Source organism: Drosophila bipectinata, chromosome XL, assembly GCF_030179905.1.
Source record: "Drosophila bipectinata strain 14024-0381.07 chromosome XL, DbipHiC1v2, whole genome shotgun sequence".
In the NCBI taxonomy this organism is placed as follows: Eukaryota; Metazoa; Arthropoda; class Insecta; order Diptera; family Drosophilidae; genus Drosophila; species Drosophila bipectinata.
The window spans coordinates 4,711,918-4,736,245 of NC_091734.1; the positions used below are offsets into that span (position 1 = coordinate 4,711,918).

At 39.5% G+C, this 24,328-nt stretch overlaps 3 protein-coding genes across 13 annotated transcripts in view; 2 read left to right on the forward strand and 1 right to left on the reverse strand.

The window, feature by feature from the left end:
* Positions 1-24,328, reverse strand: part of LOC108128862 (uncharacterized protein CG43867) — a 104,737-nt gene that overhangs the window by 56,204 nt on the left and 24,205 nt on the right. Inside the window, exon 1 of one of the 7 annotated variants that reach the window (XM_017246738.3) lies at positions 16,758-17,607. The exons of 4 other annotated variants lie outside the window; for them this stretch is intronic. In XM_017246738.3, coding sequence (XP_017102227.2) covers positions 16,758-17,504 — 747 coding nt within the window. In that variant the 5' untranslated portion in view covers positions 17,505-17,607. Of the gene's footprint in view, positions 1-16,757; positions 17,608-24,328 lie in introns of those variants that run through there. 2 more of the 7 variants (XM_017246772.3, XM_017246780.3) reach the window with 2 other exon arrangements.
* On the forward strand, positions 10,830-11,789 carry LOC108128929 (putative trypsin-6). The gene is made up of 2 exons (XM_017246817.3): positions 10,830-11,618; positions 11,684-11,789. Exons 1-2 carry the CDS (start codon positions 10,871-10,873, stop codon positions 11,686-11,688), a joined length of 753 nt encoding a protein of 250 aa, XP_017102306.2. The 5' UTR covers positions 10,830-10,870; the 3' UTR covers positions 11,689-11,789.
* On the forward strand, positions 21,109-22,706 carry LOC138926004 (fibrinogen-like protein 1). 5 transcript variants are annotated; one of them, XM_070278123.1, is made up of 5 exons: positions 21,109-21,200; positions 21,261-21,636; positions 21,697-21,790; positions 21,841-22,180; positions 22,269-22,706. In XM_070278123.1, exons 3-5 carry the CDS (start codon positions 21,718-21,720, stop codon positions 22,324-22,326), a joined length of 471 nt encoding a protein of 156 aa, XP_070134224.1. In that variant the 5' UTR covers positions 21,109-21,200; positions 21,261-21,636; positions 21,697-21,717; the 3' UTR covers positions 22,327-22,706. The 5 variants fall into 5 exon arrangements, with proteins under 5 accessions (XP_070134224.1, XP_070134219.1, XP_070134217.1 ...); XM_070278118.1 differs by having other exon boundaries at positions 21,688-21,790; positions 22,269-22,705; XM_070278116.1 differs by having other exon boundaries at positions 21,115-21,200; positions 21,697-22,180; positions 22,269-22,704.

Below are 24,328 nucleotides of genomic sequence, written 5' to 3' on the forward strand. Positions count from 1 at the left end.
AGCAAAAAATAACAAACTATCAGGAGCAACCACCGCACCCTCAGTAAACCTCTTCACCCATTTAGCTTGGGTTATTTATCATCTGGAAATTGTTGTAATGCATTTTGTAATCGATACAAAGCAATCAAAATGAATAAAAGCCTGAAAGGTCTGAGGCTCTGAGGCAGGGAGTGCACGTGACCAATCAGAGGGGGTTGTGCGTTTCTAAATTAATGAAATAAAAGAAGGACAGCCTGAACCAAGCGCGTGGCCAGGGCTTCGACAGTTTTCCCACGTCTCCGATGACTCCAACTATGAGGCAGTAAAATAAAATATTACAATATCATTTTTAAAACAAAAAAAAAAAAAAAAACAGTAAATGAGACCAAAAGTGAATACGAACTTTATGGTACAAAAGAGTCCATGGTTTTTAAATAATAATCAAAATAATAAAATAAGATGAGGAATTTGGCCAAAGGCTCTTTAAATAAAAATAAAATTATTTTAAATTAAAATAAGCATTCAAACGTTTAAGCGAAAAAAAAATTACAGCCCATGGTTTTTAAATAATAATAAAAAAAAAAAAAGAAAATCCGGAATTCGAAACGGTGGAGCACAGAGCATCAAGAGAAACCCTTAGGGCTCTTAAAATATTTAAAAATATTAAAAATTATTTAAAATAAAAACAAGCAACCAGGTGCCGTTCGTCTTATTTACAACCACGATGGTGCAGGGCTTTTAAATAATCCAAAAAAAAAATAATAAGAAAATCAGAAAAACAAAGAAAAATAAAATAAATAAAAGAAAAGAAAGAAGGAGGTGTTAGCCAGACGAAGGCCAGCACCCGAATGATTATTTTGTGGGCCCTCAGTCGTAGGGTTACAAAATTTAGAGTTGGAATCGATAGCAGGGCCTACTAGATCGCCGATAATTTTTGAAACATAAAGACCCTACATAAACTTGGAGGCTTTAGGGGATTTAATAATGCCAGGCCTGCAAAAAATTCAAATGAGGGTGGCTGGTCACACTTTTGCCAGCTGAGATTACCTTTCCCTGCAAATTACCGAAAATGGGGGAAATGCCCGCATTATTGTTTGGTTTTCTTGCTGATTTTAGCCAAAAACTAATCAAAGCAACCATAAATTAATTTGAAAGTCTTCTCTCTGTTCATCTAATGGCCTTAAAAGTTTCCCTTTTTTGGAAAATGAGGGATAGGAGGGATACGATTTCAAATCAATTCGGAAAACTTTAATGACTTTATGCGCCAAAAACTTGTTAGGTAACTGGATTCCTTCTCAACCAATTTAATGGAAAAGGAAAAAGTTTGCACTGCAATTGCAGACCAACGTGCCACTTGCAGCCACGTTACTGAGCTACAGAATTCAATTAATTAACCGCCAATAGTTGAAGGAAAGCTCCTTGAAAAAGAATCCATCCAGCCGCATCTGCATTTCTGCTCTTCTCCCCATCATCATTATTTTGCCTTGCTGTCTCTAAATAATTAATGAAAAAGACAAATTACTCTGTGCAATTTCCACCCCCTCCCCCGACTTTCTCCGCTCGGCTTCTTTTCTCTTTACGCTGCACTGATTTTTCTGGCTTTCTCCCAAAAATTTTCCTACATTTTTTCTCCATTTTTTTTTTGGGAGAAAGAGGAGGTTTTATTTTCGTGCATTTCGCTTCATTAATTGCACTTGCTAATTGATTTGACACAGACAAAGGTATCGAGTGCATTGGACTGAAAGCCAGACAGAGACAGAACGATGGAGGGTAGAAAAAGACAGGGGAGATGGGTGTGAAAGAGTTAGTCGAAATGCATTGTGGACTTAATTTATCCCACGATGGTTGCAGAGGCCATTGAAAATCTCTAATTGAGTTCGAAAAGGAAAATGGAAATGGATTTGCCAAAGACAGGGTCTTTGTTTTGAATTTAAATAGGTACAAGTTTCAGTGACGAAGGCACTTTAAAATGCTTATGCTACAGTGACGAAAGAGATCAAGATCTATGATGGAAATATGATACAATTATAAAGCAAGACCCAACAAACAAGATGAAAGGCTTATTGAAATGCATTGAAACAAGGTTCAAGTTTTAGAGACAAAGGCATTTTAGGTAGCTAATATTACAGTGACGAAAGAGATTCTTATTTGGAAATAAGAACAAAGCTAGACCCAAAAAACTAGATAAAAGTTTCGTATTTCCTACAATTTATTCTACTGAAAGCAGTTAATTTTCGTCACCTATTCACTTATATTCTCCTTTTAAAATCTAGCTTTCTTTCGTATTCCAGAGACAAAAGAAATTACATTTAAATTTAGGAAAAATAGTCAAAATTTTCAAGAGGCAGTCAAATGCCGACAAAGTCCTCTAGAACAATTGGAACGACAACGACAATGTATTTACTGGTAAACCCAGTTCCAAATCTGCCCCAAAGCCAATGAATCCAAGATGGACAATTCGCATGCAAATCTGGAACAGCTTTTGTAGCCACCATTGGGGTCATGCATAAATCATGGATGTGGAGGCCCAAGGAGGACTGGCAAAAGGGTTCTCCAGTATACAATGTAAGCAAGTGGCAAACTTTCGCTTTTTTTTTTTGTTTAGGCATCTCGTTCCTTGACTTTCGGTTGAGATTTGGAATCGATAGCCCTCTCTTGGTCTCCAGGTTCCATCCTTTCAGGGATGGGGTGCAAAAAAAAAGGTGCAAGTTGGTGCGACGGGGGGGGGGTGAGTGAAACGTTTTGCACGCCACAAAAGTCTGCTTAGCTTATTTATTATTTACACGAGTGAAACGTGTATAAAAACCGAAGGCGAAAGGCGAAAAATCCAGAGGAAAAATCCCCAAAGAAGACCAGGCTAAATCCCAAAGTATATATGTATCTACATACATACATATGTGTGTGTGAAAGTTGGTGTTTTGTGGTTGATTTGATTGCTTTATGCACCCAGTGAGTGGCCGCATGAATTTCAAATGAGTCGCCTTTCTACGTCTTCCATTTTTTTTGTTTCACACAATATACATAGAATTTAGATTTTAACTTTTTAGTCTTCAAAAATAAAAAATAAAAAACAAAAACAAGGAGATCGATTTTCGCAAAAAAAAATAAAAACAAAAAACAAAAAACAAAAAGCACAACCACAGAACAGTCATTATCCTGGAGAAGAGTGTATAAGGCACCTTGCGGTATGTGGCTGCCACATAACGTGTTGCACACGTTCTAACAAAGAGGTGGGGTTACCCGGGTCAGTCAGTGCTACTATATTCCTTCTTTTTTTTTTTTTTTTTTTGGTTGTGTCTGATGTTCCCACAGTAATTTGAAATTCATGCGCTTCGTATGTGGAATAAATTCAAGATTTTGATTTGCTGTGCTACGTGTGGCAAGTTACCTTGCCGCCCTTCTGTGCAATTGAAGGTGTGAAATCGCACATAAAGGATAATAAAAGTGAAAAGCTTGAGGGGTGTGAAGAGAGCACAGGTCTCTCGCAGGACTTTTTGTAGCATTTTAGAAAGAGTATGTTTCAAGACTCGTTAGCTTTAATACTGAGCGAGTATGTTGTGTTGCATACTTTTTTGCTGAAATTATAAAACACACTGGCAGACACATTTATTGGTTGTTCATCTATGAAATTAAAGTTTATCCTGTTCGGCTCTGTACTCTGGTTACGCCCCAAAGCAAATCATCATTTAGTGGCTCCCTAGGGCGGGATCAAACGTATACCCATACATACATGGAAATATGCTGATTACAGGACGAGGACGAGAACGAGGACTATTCCCCGGGTGGCGCCATCTGGTGTGGACAGACGAGTGCAGTCTGTCTGTGTGTGTGTGTGTGTGTGAGAGCAAATTTCAATGACTTTACTGTTATTTATGCCATTCGAAAAGTAATTTATAGCATTTAACGCCTAAAAGCACACTTGCGATTTCAGCAATTTGTGACAGTGGGGTGATGGAGACTCCTCCTCCGGGAGGAGTTTGTCGGTTGAGATACCAAAGATTTTTTGGGGAGAGGGATAAGGGGGCGCCACCGTAGACAACATAGAGAACAGAAAACAACTGGGCCCAGGCCATAAGACGCACAACAAGCCCCATAAACACGCGAGGAAGTACCTACCAACTCGGAAGGAACAGCTGTGACAAAATAGTGAGCAAGGACTAGTAGCTGCTCAGTGAAGATTTCAAAGCATACTTTTTGGCAGACTAAAAAATTCGTTAAGAATCGTCTCCCGTTTAAAGCATACTTTTAGGTTGCCAAAAAGGAGATTTGAAATCGCCAAAAACCTAAATAGCCCAAAACTCCTTAAAAATATCACCGCCAATTGCGGGGTATCGGAAAGCGAAAAGAAGAAAGAAAAAATACATGTCAATGACTTTACAGAAAGCGGAAACTCATAAAGATAAGTGTTGACATGGCTGCCAACATGGCTGTTCCGTCCTCTTATTCACCTCTCTGTGCCCTCTTCAGGCCTTACTCTACCACCACCTCCTCCTCCACCTCCACCTCATCATCCTCATCATCTCGAGCTGTGTCCTTCCTTCACTTTTCTGCGTCCTGCGGAGCTTCTTTTTGCCTTTCTCTAAGTGGCATCTGTCGTCTCGTATTTGTGTCACTCACTCACACACACTCGAGCATATGCATGCGTATGGGTGTGTGTGTGTGTGTGTGTGTGTATGATGGCTTTGTGTGCGTAAGTCGCACTTCGCATTTCACATTTCGCACTTTCTTAAATTTCCTTTGAACAGGCTGGCAGGATATTTTTGGTAACACAAAAGAGGCTACGGCCCACCTAACCCCCAAATGTGAGTGTGTGTCACTACTTAGCTACTGTGAGTAGCAAGAAAAAAAAAAGTAATAATAATATTATACCCAAACAAGGTATATAAGGTATGTATGTACCTATTATTTAATCAATTTTGAAGTGGCCAAGCGAGTGGGTAATCCAATTCGTACGCCCTTTTCTAACCCATAATTTAACATGATATATATCCCAATCCACTTTGAACCATATTTGTGGCGCATATTGCCATCATGAGTTATGACCAGGGGTGTTATTATTATTATTATTATGATTATTATTACAGTGGCCATGGATGGCAATTAAATTTGTGCAGACATTTGGTGTTTGGTATGCACGGGGTCACCATCGGGGTCACCATCACCATCACCATCGCCATCGTTGTGGTTCGTTGGCCCGGCTAATTAATGTTATCGCATTTCATGCATCACTTGCTAATAGTTATCGATAAATATTTCACTGTCTGACTGGCGCATTTGATTTAGACTTTTGCCCCGGCCAGTGGTAGTCCTTTTTGGTCCTTTGTATTGTGTTTCCTATTATTTAATTTACCAGGAACCAGGAAAAGGGCGGCAACCGGAAACCGTTTACAGTTTGTTATGCGGTTCATTGAATGCGACTGAATCGGATCAAAATGGTTTACTTTGCTCGGCTTTCCCATTCTCTTAAATTTATGGCTAATGTCAAGGCAATTGTCGCTGATTGATGGATGGGAACAGTGATAAATCGGTGAGGGATATATATTTCACGTTTTTAAAGCCCTGTAGGTTATTAAAACTCATTAGAAAGTCACCGGGAAAAAGGACCTACGAAAAAAAATGTTTTCCCGCTCATGTTACCAAAGAAACTGAAAAAGAAAAAAAAAGAGTTGCCTTGGCCGGAACGGGCCTTAATTAAAAGTACCAAATGAAATGCACATCACAGGCCTTCCCTGGCCTGGCCAACTTTTTTCCGGAAACCCAAAAGCGGAAGCGGAAGTGAAGAGCGAGAACAAAAAAAAAGACCAAAATAATTACGCGAGATTTTTTTTTTTTGCCAAGCTCTTTGTACTTTTATGGGAATAAAAGTCAAGTCAGAGTCTTTGGCGCTGGGCATAACAAAGATTTATGCCCGGTCTGGAGCTAAAAACATAAATATGATGCGCCTAAAAGTGGCCAAAACCAACACACAACAACAACAACAAACATCCAGGTACGTGGCCAAAAAGGTAAAGGTATTAAAGCTAAAACTTTATCCCAGCCTGGTGGTATTTTTGGCTAAAACTTTTCACTTTTGTTGCTGCCACAGAGGTTGCATGATACCGGGTGGTCTATACATACATATATATATATATTATTATATATATGTATTATACACATTCGTTAAACTTTCTTTGGCCAAAAGGCAAACAAACAAAAAAACAAAAATGGTTTTGCCGGAAACTTGAGTATTTAGCCGTAAGTGGTAATAATTACAACTCCCGGATGCCAGAGGCCCATACAGTGGATGGGGGGATAAGGACTGGTTTCCAGTTACGTTCAGCTGCACACAAGTAAATTAAGTTTAATTGGATTAAAATTATACAAAATTATACGGCGCAGGCCAGGCCATAAACCATTGAGGCTCCTCCATGTGGCTGCAACGCCCACAAAGGACAATGTACAGTCTCTCGACTATACTAAAAAAAAAAAATTTCCTAATCAAAAATCGGCCCCTCCTATTTCGCTATTTGTTCCCTGCACTGCTTTATAATGCAAATGGAAAATTCTATTAGGGCCGGGCCGAGCTCAAAAGTATGCTTCATTTAATTTACAAGCCAATTTGTTGCCGGCTTGCTGGGTGGAGCAAGCTCAGGGGGAAAATCGAGTCTGGGCCTCAGGAATGTTGACAAATTCCACAATATGTTTTCTATAGTATACTTTTCAGGCTTACTCCTGAACCTATCCCCCATCCAACCCAAAAAAAAAAAATACTCCCCAGTGCACTATTCGAGGAGCTTGCAACTCATTTCGGCTCTCGTCTGTCAACGCTGCAAAGTATGCTTTAATTTTATGACACCAACCAAGTCTCCCTACCCATCTCTTTCTATTCTTTAGGTATCCCATCTCTTTCCTTTTTATTGAAATATTATGCAACAAAGTTGATGAATTTTTAGCTCGACAAACTTCGGCACTGCACGGGGACCTCGCATTAAGCGACTCTGAAGTTTCCCAGAGCCCGACAGAGTATGAGCAATGACTCTTGGCCCTTTTAGCATTGTATCAGGTGTTTACCAGGTTCACTAACACAAAGCCATACAACACACACACACACACACACACACGATAGAGAGAGAGAGCAACAACAAAGGCAAAAAATATTATAATAGCAATTGAGAATTGCTGATGAGCCCTGCCACCAGGCTCAGGACCCAGGCTAGTCCCTGCCTTTTCCAAAAACTGTCAGCTCACAATAAAGTACACTGGAAAAAAATATATATGTATACATTATAAGGGCTACTAGTAGCTAAAAGTACAAAGGAACTTATTCTTTAAACTTCTCTATAAAGTACCAGGTATTATATACTTGCTTCGCCCAAAAGTAGGCAACAATATTGTAGACTAAATTTGGTTACAGTGCCGATTTTGAAGCCGGGCCGCTTTGCTCTTTGCACACAGACTTGATGCCGAGGGAGCATTTTAATTATTCAACATTGTTGACAAAGTTTCCACGGGACGGGACAACGCCTGCCAAGCAATATGATTTGCTGCTTGAGCAGTCAAAAGTTGAGGAGGAAAACAAAAATTCGGTCTACGGCAACAGCAATCTGTACGCCGTACTCTGTTGTCCGTATGCCGAGCCAAAAGCCGGAGATATTCCGCAAAAGATTGCCAGAGTGTGGGGCTCTGCTGTGGTGATTCCGGGAATGGGACTGGGATTGGGAATGGGAATAGGAACAGATGCCGTCAGTTAGTTGCTCATTTTGCTAAAATCGCTCGGGGCCGGAGTTAGGCAAGCGAAAATCTGACAATGAATAGTTATCGAAGTTTCCAAGAATTCAATTACATTTTGCAGAAAAAAAGATAAGCATTTTAAAAAAAACTTTAAAAAACAAGGGGTGTTCTTGGAAAAATATCGAAAAATTGAAAACCATATTTGGGAAAGGTTTTTGATAAGGAATTGAGCTACAAGGATCTCTGATTATAGAACTGTTAACCTTTTTCCGATCGGATCTGAGATGGAGGAGCTATGCGTATCGGAAGGAGGGAAAAATGAAAAAATCGAAAATGGGGATTTTTCAAGGGGGAACCCCTACGTAAAATTCGAATTATCGAAACAACCTATTCACAACCAATTATGCTCTAAAGTCTGTTGAAAAGCCCCGGTATAATGGGATCGGATATGGTTATCGTTCATCGTTTATCGCTATCGCCTCCCATCGTTACTGTTACGTCATAGACCAAATTGGCAGAGACTGCAATTTAATTTCTTTACTACAGCACAGGGAGAAAGTGCTGGGAGCAAAAAAAAAAAAGGGGGTAAACTGACCAGTTTCGAAACATTTTCGGTCGTCGCGCTTCAATAATTCTGTTTGCCGAAAGAGACGGCCTGTGTGGCCAAAGAAAGAGAGGGAAAACGAAGCAAACATGTTTCGAGTGGCTTTTGTGGCAGTGACGCGAAGACTGAACCGAAAAAAAAAAAATAAAAACACCAAACTGCAGTGGCAACAAAAGCTGCTGCAGTGGCAGTGGCAGACTCAGTGGCACAAAGTCCACAAAAAAAGTTACAAAAAGAAATGATGGGACTATGCGAATACTCTTTAAATATCAACAAAGTTTTTTTTTTAATTTATTGTAAAAACCATCATTCCTTCATACTTTTTTATATTTTCCCTAAAAAAATGTAATATTATTTTTTAAAAAATAATAAAACATAAAGCCAATATACCCTCCCATCGGGTCATAGGGCATATAAAACCGAGTCCATTCATGGCCTATGTGAAAAATTACAATGCGTTTGTTTGCCAATGGAAAGCCGAGGTCTTTCCGCAGCCGCCTCCACCTTTTCCATTTTCCTCATTTCCCAATTTAAATTTTCCTCCGCAAAAGCCAAAAGTCGGACCAAAGATGGCAAAACAAAAAAAAAATATATGGGAGGAAATACCAGTAGAGTGGAAGTTTTGGGGGGAAGGCCGCAAAACACTCAAAAATTCGCAGACAGCCTGGCATCGTCATTTTCAAAGTGACGCAGCCATTATCGATTAAAAAAAATAATAAAAAAAAAAATAAAAGAGATAAAAGGAAAAAAGAAAGGCTCTATGAGGTGTTGGGAATCCGAGGGAGTGCACTTTTTGCTGATTAACTGTTGCATAATTTTGGGGTGTGCGGTTTTCTTTGTGCTTTTTACATGACAAATGAAGGTAATTGCAGAGTGAAAGGAGAGAAGACAGTGGAGAGTGGAGAGAAGACAGTGGAAAGAGGTTATAAGGTAGAAGAACCATAGTAAGCTTTAGATATTCAAAGAAGAGAAAGCATATTCAATGGAGACTGAAGAGAAGAGAGTGGAGACTTAAGAAATGAAATGAGCGAAGAGATTTGAGAAATAATAATTCGTTGGAGACTAGAAAATTACATATCCCCCATATAAAATATTCTATAGCTAAGCTAAAAAAGTGGAGAGTGTATAGAGAAGAGAGTGGAGACTAGATAAAAAGACAATGGCGACTGAAGCGAAGAAAGTATATCCTGAAAAGAAGAGATTGGAGAGTTTAGAGAAAAGTTAGGAAACGAAAAAATTGCATTTAGAAACAAAAAGAATGAAGATTGGTGAGAAGACAGTGGAGAATTGAGAGAAGATTATAAGAAAAAGATTTTAAAAAAGTAAAAGAACATCATAGTGGCCACCAAAATATTAATTAAAAATAAAAAGAGTAGAGACTGGCAAGAAGAGAGTGGAGAAAAGCAACCAAAGACCCAAAGAATCGCAAATCACTGAAATGAAGACCCAAAAGTTACTTAAAATGGCTGTAAGCAATGCCTTCGCACGCCATAAACTGGCATGTTTAAGCACAGCACTTATGTACATATGTATGTATGTGTATGTGTATGTCTATGTATGTGTATGTCTCCCACTCCCAGGACTTTCTCCTTTCTTTAGGCCCATTTCTCTACTTGGCCCTCCGCCTCCTGTGCGCCACTTGCTTCTACTGATTTTTCTGGTTCTGGTCCTGTTTCTGGTTATGGTCCTGCTCCTTTGACAGCATTTCGGCAGCCAGCCAAACAATGAGGCTTTTGTATGCCACAACGCGTTTGCCTCTTTTTTTTTTTCTACTCATTTTTTTTTGGAGAGGAAAACACGCATATGCCACATACGTGGCCCATTGTTTGTATTGAACCCAAGGAAGGCTAAGGACGAAAAAAGCTGGCAAAAGCTGGGGCGGAGTCTTCAGACTGGGGCGTTTTCATTTGCGCTTCAAATCTAAGAATAATAGCCGCCTTGATTACATTCACGCCGCTTTATGACAACCGGGAGAACAAAAAAAAAAAAAAATGTGGCAAGTGTTTGGGGGGAGTAAATAAGGAAAATAGGACACAAAATAAATAAAAAAAATAATTAAAAATAATTAACGATAAAAGTTAAGAAAGTAAAGGCTTAACTTTGAATGTAATTTTTAAGAAATATTCCATCCTTTAATTATAGGCCTTACTGTACTTTGGTTGCAGCTTCAAATGAAAAGAAATGAAATTAAGTGGCATGTTGTTGCTTGTTTTGGGGCAGAGCGTGGGCGGATGTGGGAATGTGTGGCCACGCATGACCAACTTGCAATCACCTCCATGCCAACCATGCCAACCATCGTGCCACAAACGTCCTCCACCGCCTGTCTGTAGGCCTGCCTGCCACTTGAGCTCTTCGATAAGCCTGTTAAACATTTCGAGTGTTAATTGTGTGCGAACAACAATAAAACAGACGCCCTGTCATGTCATGGGTGTGGGGGCCAATTCCCTTAAGGGGGGCCTTAGAAGTTTATATTTTTTATGGCAATTAACCGAGGAAATTATAATTTTCATACCCTTTTTGGATTTTAAACAAATTGCATTGTCTGGAAGGTCTCCTCTCAGTTAACAAACTAACCCAATGACCAAAGTAGAGCTATTTTTATATTTTATTGTACTCGTAGTGCCCGAAAAAATCCATTCCTTGACGGGTGGTGAGCCGGTACTGCGTCAAAATTATGGCTATGTTGTTCAGATCCATGATGACAATTTCTTGGCAATTGGAACACTTTTCACAGCCCGCTATATACTGACAGTCGCCCATAGTTTCCCCTCAAGAATAAAACTAGAAAAACTGACGGTAGTTGCTGGGAACGATAAATTATGGCTTAAGAACAAGGGTCTATCGGTGGCTGCGATACACAGACATCCCAAATTCTCATCTCTAACGTTACGCAACGATATCGCCGTTCTAAGAGTTAAAAATCCCATACAATATAATCGTTTCATTAGCTATATATCATTATGTACAAAACCACTACCCATTGAGAAGAATACCACCGAAATTCTGATAGTTGGTTGGAATTTCTTAGATCTATTGGAATCGATGAAAACGATACGTGTCGATATCGATAGTCCGACCAAGTGTCGATCGAAATTTGTACAAGTGCCGGAGGGTGTTTCGTGTGCCGTTTCCACATCGAATCCACAGGGAATCTGTTATGGCGATTCGGGTAGTCCCCTGATAGTTGGCGGAGAATTGTGCGGCATGGTGATTGGGTTTCGACGTTGCAACAATTCCCGATATCCGGGCCTCATCACCGATGTATATTTTCATCGCGAATTCATCTCCAATGCCATACTTAAGCTGGACAAGGATATGTTAAAGGGTAGGCTTTATAAAATATGCTTTTACCTTTCCATTTATTTTTATTTATGTTTTTTTTTTAAATAGTTTAATCACCACGAAGGACTCACCTGCAAGGAAATAAAAAAAAGAAGAGAAATTTCAATTAAAGTTTGAATAAAGATGTACTTTCATGGCAGTATATATATATATATATATAGTTTAAAGGGTATAGGTATCTCTTGCAAAGGTATTGCAAGAGTTGGTGGGGGGGGTCGTGTTTTTTTTTCGTTCGAAAATCACAGCACATAACCCATTAACCCAACGTTGCCCAACTATACAGAATGCAAAATGTTGTAAGGATGAAGGATGGATGGTTGGATGGATGGATGGATGGATGGTTGGTTGGATGGAGAAGGTGGATGATTTCCATACAATTTTCCTGGCTTTCTTTTGCCTTTGGTTATCGTGCCTGGTTCAGGAACACAGCATTTACATAATGAATTCATATGTTTAATAAAATCTACACGTGAACATGAATATACACAGGCTGGAAGCGAGGGAGTCCTCGTCCTCGTCCTCGTCGTCGTCGCACAAAAGGACAACCTGAGAGTCCTGAATACTGCTGCCAGCCAGTACTATGGCAGAGTTCCTTTTTGAATAGTTTGACGATGACAATGACGTTGACGACATGTTGACGTCATTTTGTTAACCCTCTAAGGAAAATGGGGGGAAAAAATATACATATATACAAATCCAGAGATGGAGATGGAGACTGAGACTGAGACTGTGACTGGGAAGTGGGTGTGTTGTTCGACGTCGTGTCGCTTGGCCAAATTAAAATCATATTAAATTTGCATATTGCGCCAAAGTGTTGGCTCACAAAGTGTCGTGAAAAAAACATTGTTATCGGTTATCGGGTTAGCGGCAGGTGTTGCATAATGGACTATGCCTGGCGGGGCTTTTTCCACCAAATCTCATTTCAAATTCGCAAACAAGGAGCCAGCTCCAGCGCCAAACAAAAGCTTCTTTTGTTGGTTGTGTTGCTTAAAATTATAATTTAATAAACTGAGAGAGAGAAAGAGCTTTTCAATGGAGATTACACTTAAAATATGCGATAATAAATCGATGAATATGGCACTAAATATATTAAATTGTTTTCGTCTTAAAATAAATGATAATAAATCGATTATTATAAAAATTAATAGAACCCTTTGCATATTTAAGAGTTTTTATAAAGAATTCTACTAAAAATATCAAGTTTATTAGTTAATCGATAGATATCGATGGCTAGAAGAATATGCTAGGCTAGAAGATAGCCATATGTGTATGAAACAAATGTAAAGTTATTAAAATGATCTATAAAAATCGATAGTAATAGGAATATTAGTTTGAAAGCTTTCGATTTAAACGATTTTTTAACTAGAAGTCTATGTAAAAAAAATAAAAATAAATACGATAGTCGATAAATATAGATAGTTATAAGAATATTAGTTATAATATCTATCGTTTTTATCGATTTTCTCCCTAAAAACAAAAAAAATGTATGAACAAAAAACTAAATGAAAAGCTATTCAATAGATACCGATAAGCTAAAGAATATTAGTTAGAAATCTATCGTTTTGATCGATTTTCTGCCTCAAAGTCTATTTCAAAAATTCTAAAAAACCAAAAATTACCTTTGACATTTGTTAAAAAAGACCTTTCAATGAGCTGCAAACTATTTATGCCCATCATCGATAGATTATTCATTGCAACTCAGCGCCATAAACAAACAACGATAACTACGACAACAAATCAACCCTGGCAGGCGAATAAATACACGAGAATACACAACAAACACACAAACACAAAATACAAAACTTTTCAACAAATTTTCAACCACAAACAAAAAAATAAAAAAAATAGAAAATAAATTGCAATGACCCAATCTCCAAAAATAAACAGTGAGATGGGCCAGAGAAAGAAAAGTCATTTTGACAGCTGACGGAGGTGAGGTGGAAAAGTGAAAAGCGAGAACGAGAATCGAGAAGGAAAAAACGGTCGTGGGATGTGTCCAAAAACTCGGTCAAGAGGAGCAGAGAGAGGTCATCCAATTGGCAATTGTGATAAATTGTACTTTTAAGCAATTTAAGCCCCCCTCCGAATACAACAAATATTTTACAACAAACCGAACCAGCTCCTCATCAAAGTCATGGAGAAAAAAAAAAAAAAGAAAAAGGGTTTCGACTTTTGACCAGAATTCCATTCTGAATTCTCAATTTTTCTGGTCCCTGGTATGTAAAACTACTTTACTAATAATGCCTCAATTGTGTTCCATTCCTGGAGACGGGGGTGAGGGGAGGGTAGGGAAAAGAAAAGGGATTGTCCAGTCTCCGGGCGTAAAATCCTTCCCCAGCGTAAAAAAAAAAGGACACACATGTAACACATTACCCTAGTTAGGTGGAGGGAGTCTTCTGTTGGGTTGATTTTTCCGTTGTTTTCGTTTTTCCCAACTCGTTTTTCTTTCTTTCTTTCGATTTTTTTTTTTTTTTTTTTCGGTATCTTGAGTATTAATCCTAATTGAAGGGAAATCCCCTGATGGACACGCACTGTTTTTGTGTTTTTTTTCTGTTTTCTGGAAGCTTGCTGAGTGGCAACCCTTCTTTCTTGGCTATTTTATAGTCTTGTGTGTGTAGTTCTTGACTAACGATTTGGGGATATTGGATACAGAGATATAGAAGACCCTCTCAATTTTCTTTATATTCTTTTGGTTTTGGTTATCCTTTCAATCAAAAATTGTAGCATACTTTCTCGCTACCCGGCTCATAATTAAAGGACGACCCACAAGGACACCAAGAAGCAAGAAATAAAAAATACTCAAATAGACATTTAATGATTCCCCATTGTCATTACATAAAGGTGACTTATAAAAACATTATTTCACACGCACACACACATACACACACACACACACACGCTCCAACATACAGGATAAAGGAGCTGGAAGCCAGGACATGAGGGCAAGCTTATTTGTTGCCACGCAGGCATTTCATGTTGGCTAACGAGCACTTTGGGCCATGCTACAACACGCCCCTGTCGTCCCCAACCAGTAGCACAGACCAGGACTAGGTCCTGGAGCATGACCCCAAAAAACCAGGACATATTAAAACCCACACCCCTCCCTGGTACTCGTCCCTTGCGGCGGGTGTGTTGTTTTATTTATTTTGTTTTTTTTTAATAAAAAGTACAATTATAATTTAAAATATTATTAAGATTTTTTTTTTCCCAATAAACTCCATCTATTGTACCGGCCGAAGGACCTCACAAAGTTTCCTCAAAAGTGCATTGTCCTGGCGATTGTTCTGGGTTTCTAGTCATAACCAAAGTCTGTAGAATCTTTAGCAATCTTTCGTGTCTCGATTCACTTGAAAGTTTCTCTGAACTGACGTTGAAGTTTGTTCCGGCGACCACAGGATTTTGCCATCCCCGACCACCCAGCTTCCAGCCCCAAGTCCTTTCAACATTTTCCTTTTACAGAAAGAGAGTTTTGAGACTTGTGTGTTTGGTCCTCGATTCGATTTAAGTTTCGTTTTTGCCTATTGGAAGTTTTCTTTGACTTTGTGTGTGTTTTTCGAAACGACTCTGCCTTCCTTATAGCTTTTCTTTTATGATTTTTGGCTTTTATGGTTTTTTGTTTAAGCTCTTTTATGGCCTGGCCTTGTTAATAGTAAATGGATGCCGCCTGGTCTGGTTTAAGTTCAAGTTTGATTGGAATCATTGTTTTGATTGAAATGCTAAGATTTCTATTAATTTGATCATCATACTGGTAACTATCTAAAGTCCTAACTATCTAACTTCTTCTAAAGTCCCCAACAAACACGTAGGTTCTCATCTGTTAATTCTATTCAATGATAGATAGCTATACCAAATCGATCTGCAAGTCTACGTTTTGTATCTTTGCTCTTTAGACCTGCATCTCCCTCCAAAAAACGAATCAAAATCTTTATCAACCCGCTTTATAGACTAATATCCCCAGCAACAAACTACAAAAATGATATATTCTTTGCATTTCTGGGCCTAAACTGAATGCCAATGCAGAGTTGCAGAGAAGTTTTCTGCGGCTGGTTGGGTAAACAATAAAATGTCCGCATATTTGGCATCATTCCTCAAATTGCCATTATGCACGCGTTTCGCCTTCACCTCGAACGGTAGTACCTCCCCCTCCAAACCGATTTTCCCCCCTTCTGATTTTCCTTTCCATTATGGCGGCCACAAATGCAATGCAGTGGAGTTTTCCTTTCACCCCGCAATGCGACAATAGCAGGTGAGAATGAGAGCACACCGAACCGCAACCGCAACTGTGTGCCGCTGCATTTTTCGCTTTATATCCCCCCCCTTATACAACCCCCCCCGCCCCGTTTTGGCACGTGTCGAGTTCATTATCGCCTCACAAACACACACATATATGCATCTATATTATGACCAACTAGGGTTGCCACTCGCATTTGCATTGGCGGGCATTTTCTATTGCCATTTTCTTTGTCGGTTTTGGGGGCACATTACAATTTAAAATTGTTCGCATGCGGCCAGGCCAGGCCAGGCTAGGCCAGGCCGGGACAGGCCAGGCAGGGAAAACTTGTCGCATATTATTTATGGGGTTAGTTCCCTACTGCCACACAAATATATATATATATATATATATATATATATATTTTGTTGGGGGGGGGGGGAGAGCTCGTCGGCTTAAAAATGTTAAACAAGCAAAAAGCTTTGCATACATTTCGGAGACCGGCTGGAGGAGCACACGGATAGGACCACACGCTGGGCTTGTGGACTAGGCTCAAGATTTATGGCTTTGCGACAGGCGGAGCTAGTGGACAGACGGACAAACGGACACACGGACAAACGGACACACGGACAACAGACAAGGGCAAACAGTAAGACGAAGAAATAAAAGAAACGAAAGACAGACAGTTCCAAAGAACGAGCCTGACGGACAGGCCTCTTTGGTGGAGGGATGTTTGGTTGGACTTGGTCGGACTGGAAGCCCTTGAAGCACTGCTCCGGAACAATGAAACTTCAAGAAAACCACAAAGTTTAGAGGCTACTGGAATGGGGCAGTTTAAGACTTGGAGTTTAAAGACTCAACCCAGTCTTGGTTGGTGAGCAGAGACCTCCTCCTCCTCCGGAGGATACTCACCTTTCTTAGCATATCGTCCAGAGAGTCGACATCCAGGCCGGCATAATTGTTATTGAATTGACTGGAGCAGTTGGATGAGGTGCTGGTGTATCGCTTTCGTCGTCCCAGGGCCGGGGAGTTCACCAGCGAACTGGGTCCACTGCTGCCGGCATAGCCCAGTTGGGCGGCTGCCATCAGCGGATAGAGCGACGGATGGGGCAACTGATGATGGGGCAGACCCGGATGTCCACTTAAATGACCCAACGGATGATGGTGCGTCGAACTGCCCGGCGAACAGCACATGGCAGAGCATGGCCCTGATCCTGATCCCGATCCGGATCCTGTGGCCGTTCCTCCGGCCATGGCGGCACTGCGAACAGCTGCCAGCGGTGATGGCGGCGCCGTATGATGATGATGATGATGGTGGTGCAGTTGCAGGTGGTGCAGCGGAGATCCGTGATGCAGGTGCTGCTGCTGCTGGTGGAGGAAGGCTGCTGCCGGTGATCCACTGGCCGGTGTGGGGGAGCCTGTCGAACCGCATCCGTTCTCCACTAAAGTGGCGCTCGCGGCACTCGAGGACTCAATAATGGTGGTGGTGGTGGTGGTGCTAACAGTCACCTCCATGCTGGTGGTACTGCCGCCGGATATGTTCATGGCCGTTACTGTGGTGGCTCCACCAGCAGATCCTCCAGCCGGTAGTTCGGTTTCCCGCTTGGGCATTATAGTTGTCCCGCCACCACCGTGGCATCCATGACTAGTGGCGTCCATGTGGCTTGGATTTCGAGGCTAGCGATGTCCTTTCTTCTATTATTTTTTTTCACTTTTTCAACATTGAAGCAAAAATTTAAAAAAAAAACTAGCAACTGGTCACACTTGTCTGACCGCCGTCGATGGCATTATTCATAATTACTAGCTGGCCACTTTAAATTCTGGGAAAAAAGTGCAAAAAAAAAAAAATGTTGCAAAGAATTGTTGCAGCCTCTGGGACAACCTATCCCTCGACCCACTTGACCCACTACTCGGTGGGTCTGGCAATGGAAATTTATATTGCTGCATACTTTTAGGCGTCGCCCACATGATTAATGGACCCCACAATCAACCGCAGAAACAGATTGTTGTCATTTGCCATTTGATGGGACTAAATCGAAATTCCATATCAGAAAATATATATACATATGTATATACCAAAGGATATACACAATATAAATAAATTAAATCTGATTTCTGACACCAGACATACGCGACTCATCATAGGGTATGGTTTTTTCTTATTGTTGTTAAATAAATTTTACAATGTTTAAGCCAATAAATAAATGATTGAAAAAAAAGGACGAGCCAGACAACAAGCAGCAATCAATTCCAGAGCATAAATAACTCAATTTCCAAAGCCCCTCTTGGCCCTAATTCTCCGGACCTGTTCCAGGACCTAAACTTGAATTCAAAGGAAGCTCTTTCTAACTTGGCTAATTAGTGGCCTAAACCTTTTTCGATTATACGCCACAGATGGCCATGATTTAAGCCAGAATCACTGGCAGAAAAACACTTTCAATTCTATGGATTAATATTATTGATATTTAATTATTGGCATATTTTTTCTCTCACTGTATGTGACACCAGAGATCAGATTTCAAGTAAAGTTGTCAGAGATGTGCGATGCAACAGCATCTGAAGAGGACACACTGGGTCTAGGGTCTATGGCGAGTGTGTGTCTGAAGTTTTTTGTATCGTCCATTTAACAATGTGTGCCACACACGATGATGATGATGATGATGATGATGATACACAAACATACAACGACAACAAAAAAAAGGAAAGACAGGACATGGGCCAGTGGACAGGCTGCAGTGCTCCTCCACTTTGCTGGGGCAAGAGTTCTTGTAAGGACAAGCCGTTTTGGAATCTATATGGTCGGGGCCATAATTCACTGGAGATAATATACATACGCCCCTGGTGGCGGACCATGTCTGCCAGACAGGACGAGGACGAGGCAGGACACACACACACACATACATATATACATACATACATAGGCATATATTAATGACACAAGCTTGAAATTTAAAGCCAAGGCTTTGCCGCCAGTTAAAGGATATATAACACTTTTGATTCTCACTTTCAAAGGACTAACAACAAAGCTTCAATTTTTCTAATTTTTCTATTCTTGCCACAAAACAGAGTCCCTGGTTCAGGAAGTTAGGAGGGGTAGTCAGTGGAGGCGCCACAGATAATTTGCAACACAACTCCATGGGGGCATATCTGCCACAAGATTGGATATTTTTTGTAAACTTTTTTTCCAAAATTTTTGACCAAAAAAATGCATATTCCTTTTTTTCTCTAAAAAAAAAATTATTACACTTTTTCACTAACCACAATAAAAAAAAATACTTAATATTTATTATAAATATTTTTAATGTTTTTTTTTTAATTATTTATTTTTTTTTTTTTTTCTAGTCACGCGGCATGACGGAAACGGAAGCCCGGAGACAGTGCCACAAAATACGGGAATATACGGGAATATGGAGTACGGCGTACCAGAGTACGGAGCACAGAGCACGGAGCACGGAGCACGCAACGCGTTACGCAGCCGGAGACAAACTGATTGCCGTGTGCCATGCCATGGTTGTGATTTACCGACTCACACAACAACATTTCCACCCACACACACACACACACTCACACACACACATTCGCTTAGTGGGACTTGTATATACAGTTATAGAGGGTATAACGGTATACGGAGCTAGAGCCCGAACAGCTGTCAGGGAAATGCGCATGTGTGTGTGTCGGGCTTCCTTTTGCTTTCCAAGTATGGGTATGTGTGTGTGTGTGTGAAAGTGTGGTGAGTTTTCTTGATGAAAACAATTGGGGAATTTCTCAACATTGGGCATTCTTATGGTTATCCTTTAACCCTTTAGAGGCTAAGGATTTATTTTATAAAATAAAAAATATTTTAAAAAAACTTAAAAATAAATTAATTTAAAAATAATATAATAACTAGAAACTTAAATATAAAAAAATAATTTTAATAATAAAAAAAATAAAGAAAGGTTAAGGATTAAAACTCCAAGGATATTTGGTTGAAATTTCCCCATATTTAAGGGAAATTTCATTTTGGGGATTGGGATTTCCCTTTCGCTGGCTTGGTGAGTGTTGGTCCTGCTGCTCTCTGGCTCCTCTCCCCTGCTTGGCCGTTGCTGGCAGCTCTCACTCTCCACCAAGGATTCCCTCGCAATCTGTAGCATATTTTTCCTGCGCTGATTGTACAAATTAAAGCCCAAAAAATAAGCCAAAAAAAGATGAGTCTTCGCTTAACCTTAAAGTTGGCCACATGTTTTGGCCGCCTTCGAATTTTAATGACCCTCTTCCTATGCCCCATAACCTCCAGCTCCAAGCTCCAAGCTCCAACTCGGCCTCCCTGCCCACTAACTGGCAACCTTACTCCTCGTTTACGGTTCGCGTTGCCAAACATGTTTGCATTTGAATTTTAAATTAAACGTCGCCGTTGTCGTCGTTGTCGTCCTCAGCGAGCGATGATGATGACGACAACATGTCAACATCAAACCAAAGAGCGGACCAGGAGCCAGGCCAGGAGGTCCTGGTGGCGGCAGAGTCGGAGGAGGATTAGTTCTTGCTATTGATTTTTGGCTGACCTTTTTTTTTTTAGCAGAATGCCAATTAAATCGGAGGAGTGTCCTTGATTCCTGTCAGGATCAAGGCATTTGGCAGCAGGATCAGAGTCATACTTTTTTTCTTAATTAAGGAACTAAAATAAAATAAATTCTAGTAATATTTAGTAACTCTTTAAATTTAATTTCGAAATTTAAATCCATTTTCAACACCCGCTGGCTGTCACTTTTGCAAATGTCCTGGCAGGTGTCCTGACAGTCCAATCTACAAATGCCAAATCCCATATATATATTTTTTTTTGCGTTTAGGGCACAAACTCACAGCCAGCTGACTCGGCAGGAGGCCAACTTGTTGAGCAATTAAGCCGCAATCGCTTAACATGTCAGGCCTGCCAAGCCAATCCAAGTATATGTATATGAGATATTATATAAATTATATATATATATGTATTATATTCTAATACTATTCTGAAAGTCTTGTGCTGGTGTCTAAGACCTTCAACCCTTTCTACATTACATTGATTAGAAAGCTATCACTTGCTTATGAACATTTTTGAACCTTGATCCTATAGCATCCGATGGGAATTGTGGAATATTATTTGAATCACTATATGCCTATATGTAGTACCAATTTAGTTACAATATAGAGACAGCAATCGTAAGGGTGTTTCTTCTGATAAGAGACTCTAGGAAAGCACGGGTGGCCTATAAAAACCCGGACCCGGAACCCTGGATCCATCAGTTGAATACTTTTTGCCTTGAAAGTACAAGTTTACAAATGCTACTACCGACGCTGTTTTTGTTTTTGGTTCCCTTCTCCCAGGGACTCGAACAGGACGTAATAGTGCTTATTATTAGTGGAATTAATTTCAAAGATTAAAAAAAATAATACTTTCAGTTTTCACAGTCCTGCTATCCCATAGTACGGCCTCTTCTTGGATTATTGGAGAACTGCCAGGCGATGCAGAATAAACTTTCCGAGGTTCAAAAGCAATATTACGAAGTTACTCTTCAATTTGAGAAGCAAAAAGCTCAACTAGAACAACAAGTGATTCAACTGCAGTATCAAAATTCCGATCTAAAAAAATCATGCGAACTCGGCGAGCTGAAGAACCTCTTCAGTGAAGAATTAGAAAAGTTGCAAAAAATAACCCAAAGCGGCCAAGAGGTGATATTTGGAATTGGAAACAATGACAGTAAAGTGAACTCAGTAACGAAAATCGGAGCTACTAACACTACTACGAGTCCGTCGAATTCAGAATCAACAATCAGAGGTAAGTCGGAAAAAACCAAATAATGCGGAATTTAATTAACAAATATCTTAGTTCTACCAGATCGGTGCCCATCAAAACAAGATGATTTATATTCCTACCCAGAAATCCAAATCCCAGGATTGGAACCTTTTGAGGTGGCTTGTTACTCAGATGAGTATGTTGGTGCTGGGTGGATAAAGGTTTATAATAAATTTAACGATTTAGAGAATTTCAATCGTACATATGACGAGTACATAAACGGATTTGGAGATCCGAAGGGTCCTTGGTTCATTGGACTCAAAAAATTACATATTTTAACTAATTGGAAGCCCCATGAGGTGTATATAGACCATACCAGGTTTGGAGAAAGATGCGAAACCTTTGTTGTGGGCGACAAGAGCGAAGGCTACATGCTGAAGAAGCTTGACGGGTGTACTGGAGATACAGAGAAGTTCGACCTAATCCAGGGAACCAAATTCTCAACATACGATCGAGATGAGGACAGAAATCCGAATAAAAACTGGGCCAAGGAATTGGGCTTTGGATGGTGGTGGCAAAGATCGGGGTATGTATTCAAATTCATATTTAACTCTTATTCTTATGTAACTGATACATGATTTGCTTTTATTTATTTATTTTTGTTTATTTAATAGATCAAAATATATCAAAAAAAATGATTATTTGCAAATTTCAATCCGAAGAAAGGATTAGAGGAAGCAATCTTTCTTCGAAAAGGATTTTGGAAAATGAATAATGATGAGAAGATTTCTGGAATTTGCAAATGTACACCGTATTTTGTGATTATTATTAAAAAAAAAGACTTTTCGTAAACCTTTCTTTCCTTTCAAAGGCTAAATGTTGGGGAATTTACATAGCGGAACTTAAAGCTTATATGTATTATTATCCAAAAATAATATTTAATGGATTTCGATGAAGTTAATGATTAAACAGCCTTCTATAAAGGCCCTCTATAAGCAAACAGACATTATCAACTCAAGGATACTACTCATATAGCCGGAATACTATATAGCCGGAAGTCTTTACCTTTTTCAATTAAAATTATTAATTAATCAATTTTGGACTTTAAATTTATTTTTTTTTTTTTTTTAATATTTATTTTTGATAGTTCAAACTTTAATAATTGTAAGATTGTAAAAAAAAACACTCTAAAAAATAAAAATACTGAATATATTTAAAGAAAAACTAACATTTGGGCCACAAAATGGTCCAAAAAGTCAACTATTTGACTTTTCTTTCTTTCCAGACTAACACCCGATTTAGATCCATAAAAATAAATATATATTTCATTGCCAGAACTCAGTGGCGTATGGGGTAATCTGGTAGGGGGGATCGTAAGTCATAAATAGGGGATCCGATGATTTTATGTGTAACCTTTGGGGGCAACTCTCGTAATCCGCTTAAAATCATTTTTTTAGGAATTACTTTGAGTGGAGTTAACCATTCAGCCGTTCCATTCCATTTATCCAGCATCCTGTCCTCAGAGTCCTGCCGCTAGAGTCCTGTGACCTCTGTGTGTGTGTGTTTATGCGTTAGACTTGTATAAATTTCACAACAAGGGACCAAGTACATATGAACCAAAGCCGCTTATCTCTTAACTTTGTTGCGGTTTCTAATCTTTCGAAAAACTAAAACTAACTTTGGAAAAAAAAACACGAAACTTGTATACCCTTTTAAATGACTCCCATGTATGGGATATAGTCAACAGATCTGAAACAGTGTTACAGGGAGATTTATTTAAAATTAAAATTAAATTTATTTAAATATATATTTTTGTCATGATACTTTTCCGACAGTGTAGCCTGTGAAAAAAATCTTATTCATGCTGGTAATCAATAGTATTCGACCTTGACAATGAAATTTTGTGGCTTTTTTCCCCAGAATGTGTGTCACTGGACCGTATTCCATAGTACTGTCCTGATAAGAAACTCTCCAGCTCTATAAGCGATAATGATAATTAATATATTTTTATTAAAACAGATCATCTTATACAGCTCTCATATATGTATGACGACCTGCCCAGCAACTAGTCTCCCTTATTGTCCTTTGATGGGGAGCAGAGGAGAGATGGGGATGGGGGAGGGGGGGAGGTGAGTGGCAAAAGGACTCTTTGTATGAGGCATTGTCACGCATAATTAAAATTAAATGCGCTTTTGGGAATAATTCAAATGAATAAACGAGCGTGGCCAGCATGTGTGCTGCATACACAAAATGGCATTGTCGCGACTGAGTTTGTAAGTCCTTCACCAACCACCCATTACCTCCTCCCACTCACTTTCAAAACAAAAAAAAAAAACTTTCTTTTCGGATATTTTGTGGTCCATTTTAGTCTACGCCCTATTCAAGTAATGGGCGTGGCACGGGCGGAGTTGGTTCTAAGGAGAGGAAGACTTTATTTATTATGCGACTGATGGCCATTAATTTTGCAGGCCATCTCGTCGTTGGTTGGCTTAAACTTATCTTAAAAAAAATAAAAATAAACACAGAAAGCACATGTGTGGGTGATTGTCTTTATTATATAGGAGCATATCCTTAACCCTTAAACTTTATTTGAATAATCGCCCGCCAGATTCCAAAGCAGCCATCGGAAATTATTTTCAAGGCATTTTTCCTTCACTAATTATGGAAAGAAATCAAATAGCCATAAACCGAAGCTGTATTACCCTTTCATGTTTAGGAACACAAGACTTGAAAA